Here is a 12,518-nt window from a genome sequence, read left to right on the forward strand (position 1 = left end):
TCTCCCCCCCCCCACCCCGTTAAGAGTGGGTGGCCACTCACGAAAATGAACCCCCCCCCCAGAAAGGGAAGCCGTCAGTTATGAAGACCTTACTTTGGACTCACGACATGCTTTCCACTGCAACAGACTTAGGAGCAGGGTCTATTGGATGATAAGAAGGTGGAAAAACCATAATGAAGCTAGATTCTCAAAGAGGCCTTCTAGAAGGTGGGAAAGATGTAAAAGAGGAGGTGGGAAACTACCGTCCGTGAGACTAAACCGGCCTTACAAAAATAACCGCAACTCTTGTGCTCTCACTGCATGCTGGGCTCTGTGCAAAACACTGCACCCTTAACCTTCATAGCAGCCCAGGGAGGGGGCACAGCTCTTCTGCCCCTTTCACACTCGAGGGAGTGGGATAGACCCCACCACCACCACCTTCGCAGTTTACCTAGAGCTCTCCGGCAAAGATCCAGGAATGCCTGGTTAGTTTAAAACTGTGCTAACTCAGAATTAATGTGCCTTATGATTAGTTAATTAGTCAGTGCTGCCCTATGATGCCAGCAGGCAGAAGGGTATCATTTGCAACGTGGGGAATGCCATTATTTGTGTCACCGGTGCAAACCCACCCCTCCCTGTCTCGGAGTCGTGTGGGGTCCTGGGGACTTCAACACGCCACGACCCTCTGAGTGGCTGAGCAAGTGGGGACACCCCTGCCCCCCACCCATTTGGGGTCAGGCTCCCAAGCGGTGCCGTGCACACGGCCGTGTTTCTCGGAGCCTCGAACGGGGCAGCTCTGCCCCCAGGCTCTGCCCGCAGCCCCTCCTGCGTTGAGCGCCCTGGTGGACCCTGGAGGAGAGGAAAATCCAAGACAGACAGCAGGCTTTGCTCTGCCTGCTCAGGGCACCAGAGCAAACCCCCTCCAGCCTGAGACCACCCACGAGGGTCAACCTATCTGCCGGTTGACCAGACAGATCTAGATACACTGAAGCCCAGCTGGGCCCAAGGGTGAACGGCCCAACCTTGCCACCACAGCTCTCTCGATGCTGGTCGAGTGAGGTTTTTAGGACTTCGCAGTTGCAAGCACAACACAGCTTTCACTTTATTACAAATACGGTCACAAAGAGCCGGGTGCGGGACAGTAATCTCAGCCTCCCGGTTCCGAAGTTGCTGCCTGCGCTCCCACCCAACATCCTAGCCTTTCACCGTGGACAGTGACCCGCGGCCCCGGGGAATGGGTATCCTGCCCCTCGCCCGCTTGCTCTAAGAAATGACAGTGAAGTCAAACAGGCTGTGTCCTTGCTGCTGCCTTTCTGTCAGCAGTGCCTTTCCATGGAGGGGTTCGGTTCCGAGGGTATTTGAAGGTTTATTTACGATTGAGTGAGTTTGCGTTGTTGTTTGCTGTGCCCGGCTTTTGAATCCAGTAGGTGTGCGGGTTCTCCAGAATTCTTCCTGCCTCGCCAGGCCCGGTTGGCGCGGGCCAAGCTCAGCCTTGCAGAGGCCTCTCGGAGAGCTGCTGCCTGTACTTTGGTAAAAATTACTGACCTGTCCTTTTTTCTCTCTTCTCCACAGTGTGGCAAAGGTGCAGAAAACTTTGACAAGTTCTTCACGCGAGGGCAGCCTGTCTTAACACCACCTGATCAGCTGGTCATTGCTAACATAGACCAGTCTGATTTCGAGGGGTTCTCGTATGTCAACCCCCAGTTTGTGCACCCCATCTTACAGAGCGCAGTATGAAACTCACCACCGAGAACTAACGCCTCCCCAGCCCCCAGCCCTCCAGCAGTGGGAAATGATCCTTAACCCTAAAATTTTAAGGCCATGGCCTTTTCTCCCGTTCCAGATGGAGGCCTGAAAATTTTAGGGTTATTAGTCCAAATGTGAGTAACTGTTCAGGGTTTCTGTCTTACAACCAAGAACATTATCTTAGTAGAAGGCAGTATCATGTACAGTGTTCAGTTTAAGTATGTAGAAGTCACATCTGGCTGTAGATTAACCCTTCCTAAAAAACAAACTCGCCCCCTTTTTTGGTACGGTTTGATATATTTTCCATGCCCTCTGTCAGTTTCCACCATTGGGATTCCCCCAACCAGAGATGTTCAAATGAACCTGTCCCGGTCCAGTGGGCAAGAAAATATCTCCACCTGAGATGTCTTCGGACTCCAAGAATGGGGACCCCAGAATGTGAGCCAGGCGGGATTGGGGGTAGGGGAGACTTGGAAATACCCGCTGCTTCTGTTCTCTGCCTCAATGGAAACAGTCCCGAGATGAATCAAGTCCCTACCGGTGAGTCGTTTGCAAGCTGTTACCAGACGTTGACTGTCTTAACCCAATCATGGTTCAGTGATGACCGGTTTTAAAAAACAGACACCTCAGAGGAATGTTGGTGAGTCTGTCAGCTGCCCTATTTGGATGATAAATTATCTGGATACTTGCATTTCTTTTTAAGAGGCCAAATCTAAGAACTTTGCTAAATCAGCATGTGACATCATTTCAGATCAAGGATAACCCAGTGTGTGTGTACGTTCATTTTAATCTCTGGGAGATTATTCCGTGATCCAGGGTGCCATCCGCAATCATGCCACTACTCGTGAGTGTTGTTAGCCAACCCCCACCCCAACCGATGTTTTGCTGCCTACTTCCTAAGAAGCATACGCCCCATCCCCTTTTGTACTTATTTATTTAATAGGCTGCGGTGTCGTTGATGAGAGTATTGCTGTAAAGTAACTGAACAGAGTGTTGACTGTAGCATAAGTCTCCATCGATCGGTATCTCTCCCATCTCCAGCCCCTGACATCCGCTAAGGGACGGAAACCAATGCAGTTTCGGTCCCCATTTCCAGATCACGTTGAATGGCACACCTGGAGGCGTAGAATCAGGAAAACCTGGATGCGCATCAGCTCAAAGATATTTTGTTGCTCGAAGGATTTTAATATGTTTTGCAAATGCATCATGCAATGAATTTTGCATGTTTATAATAAACCTTAATTACAAGTGAATCTATATTATTGATATAATCGTATCAAGTATAAAGAGAGTATTATAATAATTTTATAAGACACAACTGTGCTATATTTGTGAAGGCTCTTGTTTCTAATCTGCTTCTATGATTAAGTTTTAGCCTAATTCCTTGCCGCCTCCTGTCCCCCCACCCCCACCCCGTGCACACCCCGCACACTGGCACTGTATCAGATATATTAATTTCCTGTCGTAGACCTGATTTTGAAAACGAATGGCTCTTTTACGTGCTTAATTTGATTCTACCTGCAAACGAAAGTTTTGTCGTCGGGGATCGTCTCTGAGAGGACACTCTCTCCCAGCTCCTTAGCAACATCTTCTGTTCTGGTTCCTATTCCACTCTTCCTCGTGGGGACAGCGGGAAGTGTCGGACTCCCGTACGTCTAGTGTGTTCGTGCAGGTGTGATGTTGCAGCCCCTGGGCTGCATTTTGTTTGGTTTTTCCTTTTCAGCTTTGTTACTGTTAGTGGCTCGGGGTGGGAGGGACAGGAAGACGCCTTCTGCCACGTGTGCTTGGACGCAGCAGAAGGACTCTGTCCGCCTTGCCGCCCCTGGCACGACTTGCCGTTCCCTCCAGCACGTTACAGACTTCGTGAGACAAACCGTCCCGTCCAGCCGCCCCTGGGAACCGCCATCCCCTGGCACTAACGGCAGACTCTTTAGAAGCTGCAGGTTTTCTCCCACCTGTTGCTCGAACTGGCCTTTCCGGTCTCGGCGAAGAGCACTTCTGTGGGGAGATGCTGTGCTGACAACACAAGGTCCTCAGAGAAGCCAGCCTCCTACAACAGAAAGAACATGGAAGCAGGGATCATTTCGTACAGGGGCCTCTCCGTTTCCCCTTATGCCCCAAATGCGTCTCTCAACTAAGCACCTCCTCATTTGTACTCTCTGGCTATTTGCCTGAAATTCACGTCACAACCGCTGAAGGGTCTTTGAGATGGCAGACCCAGTCTGTCCTGGAAAGCCTGGACTGGGGGAAGAGGTGGGGTAGGCAGTGGATCCTCCTGGAAAAGAGCAACTTCCTCCGCACCACCTTTTACGGGCTGTAGGCTTCAGAATTCAAAAAGGCCCCAGCACGCCCAGAGCTGCAGCTCCCCCTGGTCAGTACACATTTTGGGGACACTTCCTCACCAGGTACCCCTCGTTCGGTGCGATAGAAAAGGGACCAGTTCATAGAATGAGCCTAAGAAACAAAAAAGCCAGACGCCCGCCCTGCCCCAGGACTGAGCAGCCGCAGGACGAACCCCCAGCCAAGCCCCAGGCAGTGAGGAAAGTTTCAGAAAGGAACTCGTGGGGTTATGGACTATTTGTTCCCGAGCCCCACGCTGCCTGCTTGTTTTCAAGCCAGCAGGAGTCTCAGGCTTTCCCTCGAACAGCCAACACGTTTCCGAATTCGTAATTCTCCAGGAAACATGTTCTGCATCTCAGCCGGCTTGTATTCTTTCAGAATGCATGGCAGAGTCTTAAGAGGAGATATCCTGGCCGTGGGGCCCAGCCCTTGGCCTGCGGGACCGCAGGCTTGAGCACAAACTTGGAGGAAAGACAGTAAAACTCAGGGCCTGGTGAAGCGTTACTCGTGCTGTACCCTGTTCGGTACGTGGCTTTGTACCAAATTTAGATAAGGGCTAAATGTTTTAAAGGTCTGAGAAGCCCGAGACCGTGATTGCCGGAAGAATAAACCATGGGGGTCACCCTTGCCAACCGTTAGACCAGCTTATAAAGGAATTGATTTATATAAGCCTGTGGCGTGGTCCCACTTCACGGGCATCGTATGAAATAAAAGTGCAGGGAAGGGGTGCTTTGCTGGCCGCAGCTGGCGGCTGGAATGAGGGGAAGCACCTTGGATGGCAGATGACCGGGGGCCTCTTGAAAGACCAGCCCCTGAACGCCGCCCGAATCACTGAGGACCGCGGAGGTCCAGGGCCCGGGCAGAATCTAGCACAAGCTACTTCTCCACCAGACTCCTCGGTCCGTAACTCTGAGAGGCCGTTCACATCGCCTTGCGTCCTATTGTCCCTTGGACGGTGGCTGCTTCTAAGCAGAACTTCGCTCCTAGGCTACAGACCAGAGGGCTGGCAGTCCTTCTCTTGGCGTCTTGTCTGAAGGCCCTAGATGCTTGGCTTGGACGGAAGGACGTGGAGTGTGCTCCTGGCTGCAGCCCGCAGAGGTTAATGGGAGGTTCACTGAAGGCGGGAAGCAATTCAAAAGGTTGATAGGAGACCCTAGGAACTGAAATAATCGCTCTCTGGCACATCTACTTCTCTTTTATCCCCGTGACCTAGTACCAGTGAATGCAGACCTTCTTAGGAGATGTGTTAGGCTTAGTAGGAATTTTGGCAGAAAATCAGAGAGTGTAGGCCACTCTAGAACTTCCCCTGACATGGTTGGTTAAAAGGTGGTGAAAAACCAAGTGGGGTGTAAGCCAGCAGACAGTTGTGGAGCGCGTCTCTGAGCTGCAGTCCTTAGCAGAGCGTGCAACTTATTTGCTGGGATGAATACACAGAGCCCAAGAGAGACACCCGTTGACGTCCCGAGAAGGGAGAGGTTGGTGGAGGCCGAGGTCAGTAAGGCATTCAAAGAAGAGCAGGGCTTGAGTGTGTCCAGGAGGATTCTTGCAAGAAGGAGGAAGCCAGGAGAGCGTGGAAGGAGAGGGCAGCTCAGGAAGGAACCTGCTGCTATTTCCAGTGGCTTTGCGCTGTTGGTTGTTGATGCACCTGCTGGTCCCGGAGAGTTTTGCTGTCCGAAACACAGTCTAGTCCTCCTCAGGAAACATCTCCTGAGTGCCAGCCAATTCCTCACTAGTCCTTGAGGCCCCCTTCCCCTGCCTGCCTTGGAGGGGCTCACCATTCCCTGGGCAGAGCCAAACCAGCCAGCATACCCTGGAAGCCAGTAGGTCCCCACCCATTTTCTTCTGTGGCTTCCTGCCAAGAGTTAGGGCAGCCGGGGATGGATGGAGAAGTGGCAAAAATAACTTCACACTGCAGTTCCCACCTGATTGCACTTCGCAGGACAAATTTGGGTTTTTCCTGCTGGGATCTGACTTCTCGGTACCAAAGAGGGAGGAAAAGTGAGAGTCTTATGTTTTTAAATGCCTCAGAAAGGCAACACCAACTGACTGTCATTTTCTCACTTTGGTCTGATGAAGCCAATCACCTCTTTCTTGTGTGTGCTTATCACACCATTTCCTGTCCCTGTTCCCCCACCGAGCACACTCAACAGTCATCATCAAGAAATAGACACTGACCTGGGGACCCAGATAGGATGGTCCTAACAGTTACAGGAGCAGCAAAGCCATGACAGTTACAATGAAGGAAAGGGGCCCTCTACTGCTTAGTGACTGCACACTAATTTGACAAGTGGAGAAATCGTTTTAAAACATTTTCCTTGAGTTCCTTGGGTTACATTTTATGAAATATACCAGACTGTAAACATTTATGTCATTTCCCATCTGGGCCGACGCAACAAATCTAGGGAATGCCATATCTTTCTGCTGCAAAAGATACAGAAAATTGGGAAAGGTTACCTGAGTTATAGCAAGCAAAGGCATCTAGAAATGGTGTCAACCCCAATTCGGTTAATTCTCTGATGTCAGGGACTCTTGGAGAGTTGAAATCATGTATGACCAGGAATCCCATGCCTCTGATTTATGTGATCAGATGTCAGTTCATAACGTGTAGGTCTCACTCAGTCATGAAACAGCCTTACAGTGACCCTACACTAAGGCCCACGAGTTCCAAAGACTTTTTTTGAAACCCTTAGGAAGAAATTAATTTGTTAATTCCAGTAGAACAACCGAGTATACTGGGCTATTTGTACTTTTTTATGGAGAACTTTAATAACTCAATTCTTCTTTTAAGATAAGTTTTTAAAATAAAATTACTGACACTTTCATAAGATTCCAATCCCTTGGAGTCTATAGGAGGACTCAGACGGGGTCAGGCTAGAGCACCCCTGACCTGCACTCCCACTGCAGGATTTTCCCATGCCAGTGGTATATGGAGTCCACATCAGAACGGCTGGAAATCAGGTGGAATGTGTTGGCAGACTGATGCCCTCCATGTTTTGAATGGACACTGGGGATAACCGTCTAAGGTCTAGAGACTTTTGGACCATAGGAAAGATAGCTTTGTTGTCCCCCTTCCAGATGGAGCCCCGGGATAGCATTCCCCTGGGATCCCTGGGGTCCCTTTCCTTGCTCTGTGAGGCTCTGTGACCACCTTTTGGTTTGAGGGGCAGGACATTTCCTCAGCTCTGTCTCCAGTCCCCATGGGTCCCCAAGTCTCACATTCAGTGAAGATTCAGAAGTGCCCTGTAGAGATTTTGTCCACTGGGCAATTCAGATCTAATTCAATATCCCCAAGAAAGAAGAGGTGTGACAGCAAGCACCCCCTGGGGCATCTGTTTCAGAACCCTCTCTTATGTGAGTAGACAGAACCCCACTTTTCAGAAAACTATCAAGTCTTTATAAGAACCTTTTTTTCTTTTCTAAAATAAGACAAAAGGTGGCTTTGCATTTTCTGATTAAATAACCGTGTCTTTGTCTCCTCTGCTTAACTTTAGGAGTATTTATTCCTGTGATTGTTCGTAGATTTTTGTTGATATTCTTCCTGGAAGGATGTGATTCTTTTCTTAAGGGGATTAGCGGACTATTCAAAATCATCCACCGAAGGCAGTTATTCTTTTGAGTCTAAATGGTCTAAAAATTCACCTCATATCCTTTCTATCAGGGTCTTTCAGAATAGCTTTTATAGATGGTCAGAGACATTTGAAGTCATTGCTTTTGCCACATGTTCATGTGTGTGTGTGTGTGTGTGTGTGTGTGTGTGTGTGTGTGTGCGCGCGCGCGCGAAGGACAGGTCATGTTTAAATCGTTAATTGAAAAACATCGTGTAAGACCCCAAATTCGGACGGAGGAGGAAGAGGAACAGGTGGTGGTTGAGGTTTTCCCTTCTGTATAAGCACCTACGGACGAAATGTAGAGGCCATTCAACTGTCCAGTAACATTTGGTTTAAAGCAGGCGAGATAGATGTATAAATTCAGTGCTTTCCTCACTTTGTAGAACCTCTGATCTTCGTTTGCATGATATGCTTTGTTAGACACATTAATTGTAGTTTGGAAGCAAGTGTGTACAAATAAATATAACGATCATTGCTCAGCGTTCTTGGTCTCATTTGCTCGAGCCCTTGGTGGCTTCACCGTTCTTTTTCAGCAAGCGTGCAGCCAGCTTTGGGTGGAGCCCGGGGTCCTTGTTTTGTTCACGCGTGTCTCCGTTTAAGCGGACACTGGTTTATCGTAAAGCGCGTTGTGCTTTCATTTGAAACCCAGACGGTTGCCGCGTAAAGTAGTGGTAGGTCACTCCCTGGGTCGTTTATCAGCCACCGGTGGAGCGCCCGCTGGGGGCCGGGAGGGGCGCCGGGCGCCAGGGACGTGCTGGGAAGGGGAGAGGAGCGCCCTGTCCGGGTGGCCCCTGCCTGCCGGGGGCTTCCGTTCGTCACTCCCAAACCGCGGGGGACACACAGCAGCTGATGTCGACGTCGCCCATCATGTTGGCCACACTGCGGACCCGGCTTCGGGACCGCCAGCACTCTTGGCCTCGACAGCCCTCATCCCGGGTTTATTTTATTCGTAGGCGAAAAACGGGCGGGGGGGGGGTGTAATTTTTAAATGTGAAACAGGCGGGGAATATTCACACCCAACACGGGGGGGGGGGGGGAGTCACGTCAGGAACGAGTAAAAGCCAGTGACAACAAGAACACTCCTAAAAGCCGAGGGCCAGCCTTGGCAAAGTCCGCCTTCGCTTGCTCGCTCGCCTCCTTTTGGGGGGCTGCTCCCCCTTCATGATCTCGGTTTCATCCCTCGGCCGCCTCTCTCCCTCCCCGTCCCCCGCCCGCAGCCTCCAGCCCTGTCCCCTCCCAGTGCTCTGAGTGGGGTTCCTGAGCACCGGTCTCCGCTGGGTGAAGGTCCGGTCCCCAAACTGCCCGGCTCCCACCCGAGCCTCCCGGAGGTTAAGGGGGTCTCAGCTGCCAGGGGGACGGTTACTGAGCAAGAATAGCCTAGAGCAGCGTGCCGTCGCTGGCTCCTAGGCCGGCCCCGAACTTCACTCTGGGCTGGTGGCTTTACCGCGTATGTATGCGGCTCGTGCCTCTTCCTCACGCTGCCTCGCAGATCGGCCCTGCGCCACGCGGCTTTTCACCGCGCCCTCAGCTGCCCCCCGTGCGCCCTTTGACCCGTGAGGCTGGTTAGGCGCCGCGTTTCGTGGCATTTCCTTTTCCGCAATGCAGAACGGCGCCCTGTGGGTCGTCCTGCACAGAGCAGGGTCCTCAGCCGCAGCCGATGACCCCCAGGGCCTGAGCGGGAGGCGCAGAGAGAGAGAGAGAGAGAGAGAGGATGCCTAGCAGGTTCTGCACTGTCAGATCTCATGAACCATGAGATCATGATCTGAGCCGAAACCCAGAGTCAGATGCGTAACCAACTGAGCCACCCAGGCGCCCCTGGTTTAGTCCTTTCTGAGAAAGGGACCATGTGCCAGCCGATTGGGGGATCCCATTGGGAAGATAATTATGGAGCCAACCTCGGAGTCCAGGCGCGGGGCTGGATGGAGGGGTGTGGGTGCCCCGGGCGGGCCCTAGCACGGGTCTCTAATTGTGTTAAGTGGGGCGGGCCCATAGGGTGCAATGCAGGAGCACGGGGTCAGTCATGGAATCCCAGCTTCGGCGAGACCTGCACAAGTTCATCCTGCACCACCCCCTCCCGCTCCCCCACACCACACACACCCACCCTCTTGGGTCCAAGTCTCTGCCCATGGCTCACCCCGACTCCTGCAGGAGCCTCCTCTCTACTGCCTTGCTCAGCCTCTCCAGTCTGTCCGCTCCCTGCAGGCAGAGTGAAGTCCTATCCAGCCACATCTTTTCTTCAAACACTCCCAAGGACATCCCATTGCCCTTGTGAAAGACCAGATCCCATAACATAGCTGTGAAGGCCCGTGCAAACTCCCCAACCCTGGCATCCTCTGCCCCCACTTGGCCCCACATTCTCTTGACTCCTTGACCTTCCTTCAATTCCTCAAATGTGCTGTGATGTTTCCAACCACAGGGCCTTTGCACCTGCTGTGCCCTCTGCCTGAAACATCCTTCTCCAAGCCTCGTCAATGCCACTTACCCTTCCTATGTCAGCTGAATTGTTAACTCTTGCAGAAGGCTTCTCTCTCCTGCCAGACTGGCTCATCCTCCTCCCAACCCCTCATACACTTGCTTAGTGCCTACATCCCTTTTTTCTTTTGTTTTGTTTTGCGCTTATCACGCTGCCACTTTGCATTTCTTTGTGGGAATACTCGATGGCCTGCCTTACCAGTTTTCTTTTTGAAATCGGGTGTCACACTGGGTTGTGCTTGCCGTTGCCCTTCCGGGGAGGGGTAAAGTGTGTAACCCAGAGCGAGAGGTCAAAACCAGTCCTTCATCCAGGACTGGCCTCACTGTCCCATGTCTATACCTGCCCGCTTATATCCAGTCCATCAGCGAGTCTTGTTGGGTCCACCATATAGCCGTGGTTCTCCGTGAGCGGGGGTAGTTCCCCCCCCCCGCCCCCCACGGAATATTTAGCGATATCTGAAGGTTGTCACAACTGGAGAGAGGTGTTACTGGCATCTAGAAGGTAAAGGTTAAATAGAGGCCAGGAATGGTGCTCAACTTTCTGCATCGCTTGGGAGAGCCCCCCCTCCCCTCCCCCACCAACCACAGAGAGTGATCGGCCCAAAATGTCAGTGGTGCTGCTGTTGAAAATCCTGTCCTAAAATGTGCTCAATCCATTCCCTTTGGTCCACGTGCACTGTTCTCTCTGCCTGTCTCCTTGAGGTCACGCTTCATCCCCCATGACCCTCTGTGCACGGCAGCCAATGTGACCTCATCCCGGCAAACACCTTCCCTGTCTAAAGCCCTCCAAATGGCTTCCCGTCACCCTTCAAATTAAGGTGCCGAGCAGTGCTTGGCCCAGAGGAGGGGCCCAGACCAGTGTGTGCCGAAGGAGTGGATGAGTGAATGGATCCCAATGCCCCTCTGAGTCTAGCAGACCATCGCTGTGTTTGGCCCGTGCTGTTCACAAACTAATTAAGGAGACAAGATGTATACACACACACACACACACACACACACACACACACACACAAGCATTAATTAAAGATCAGGCTTCGAACACTTTTCGTGAGCTTATGCCAAGGAAACCCACGTTTAGTCTCTGTCCATCAGCCTGGCATCTGGAGGCAATGGCTGCCTACACTTGAACTTGAGTGATTGTTTAAAGCCCCGAGCTGCGTCTCCCGCCTATTGAACACTCTGGGGGCTGAAGCCACAGTTCAGCTAAAATGCTAATGCACCCGGGCAAAGCAAAGGCCATCTATTTTCACACTCTGTCCCCATCCTGAGAGTGCGCATCTCAGGGAGCAAGGCTGTGCCTGCGGGGAACGTGTGAGAAGTGCTTTCGGCTCCAAGAAAGCAGAACTGGATGTCTCTCCAAGATTCTTTTTTTGAAAAGCTATTCAATAAATATATTGCAGAGAGGCCTATTCTGAGCATGACGGGGAACGTACAATATGGCTCTCAAGAAAGAGCTGGTGGTGGGCTCGAGGACTCAACAGAAACAGGTGACGATGGCGAGAAACGAGCTTAACGCAGATTTTAAGCACACCGCACACGCGCACGCTCCGTGAGCACCAAAGGTATGCCAGGCACTCTTCTCCTTACCTTACGTGCATTTATTTAAAGCCCACGGCAGCCACAAGGGGCAGGTCCCATTTGCTGTGCCCATTTTACAGAGGAAGGAGGGGAAGTCCAGAGAGGTTAAAATAATTCCCAAGGTGAGCAGCACCAGACAAACCGAGCTGACTGCCAGAGCAGAGATGTGAGCAGTGCCAGGGCCTTCCTGGAGGAGGGGGGCAGGAAGGCGGCGTTCTGATGAAGGAAAGGAAGGAAAGGGGAGATCACACACACACGGAAACCAGTAAACAGGTGGGGGGGAAGGACTAACTCTTATCAGCGCCCACTGCGTAATTTCAACAGAATTTCATGGAATCCTTGTGGGTACCCCCGCGGAATAGAAAATCATTGTTCCCACCTTCCAGATGGGGAAACTCAGGCCTGAGTGAATAACTGGCTTCTGGTTACATGGTCCCTAAGCAGTAGGGGGGGTGGGGGGCTGTCTCCGACCTCGCCATGCTCAGGGGCCCAAAGAGGCAGCCTGGGTGGGGGTGCAGAGCCTTTCTGGGGCCCGTCTCCCCCTTACAGCTTTCTTCAAAGCCCATCTCATCATCAAGGGGGAGTTTCCTTCTCTTGGCTGACTCTGGTGCCTATGAGATTAGAGGTTTCTAGAAGCCTCTCTCCCACTTTCCCCTCTTCCCTTGCCTTTTTTTTTTTTTTTTTTTTTTTTTTTTTTGAGCTGCCTGGGTGTGGGTGGAGAGAGAGAGAAAAATAGCACTGCAGTTCTCAGAACCTGGCAGGTACCTTTGCAGCCGCCCCCACCTGGCTGACTCT

General features: G+C 51.8%; 1 protein-coding gene across 3 annotated transcripts in view; it reads left to right on the forward strand.

Moving 5' to 3' along the window:
- PRKCA (protein kinase C alpha) overlaps positions 1–8,147 on the forward strand; it is a 400,385-nt gene extending 392,238 nt beyond the window's left edge. For all 3 annotated transcript variants that reach the window (XM_047081548.1, XM_047081550.1, XM_047081549.1), the window contains one exon: positions 1,552–8,147. In XM_047081548.1, the coding sequence (XP_046937504.1) occupies positions 1,552–1,716 (165 nt within the window). In that variant the 3' untranslated portion in view covers positions 1,717–8,147. The remainder of the gene's footprint in view (positions 1–1,551) is intronic.
- Positions 8,148–12,518: the final 4,371 nt, after the last annotated feature.

Source organism: Lynx rufus, unplaced genomic scaffold, assembly GCF_022079265.1.
Source record: "Lynx rufus isolate CCGP_SWC_20201006 ecotype Redwood Valley unplaced genomic scaffold, mLynRuf1.p SCAF_18, whole genome shotgun sequence".
Classification (NCBI taxonomy): Eukaryota; Metazoa; Chordata; class Mammalia; order Carnivora; family Felidae; genus Lynx; species Lynx rufus.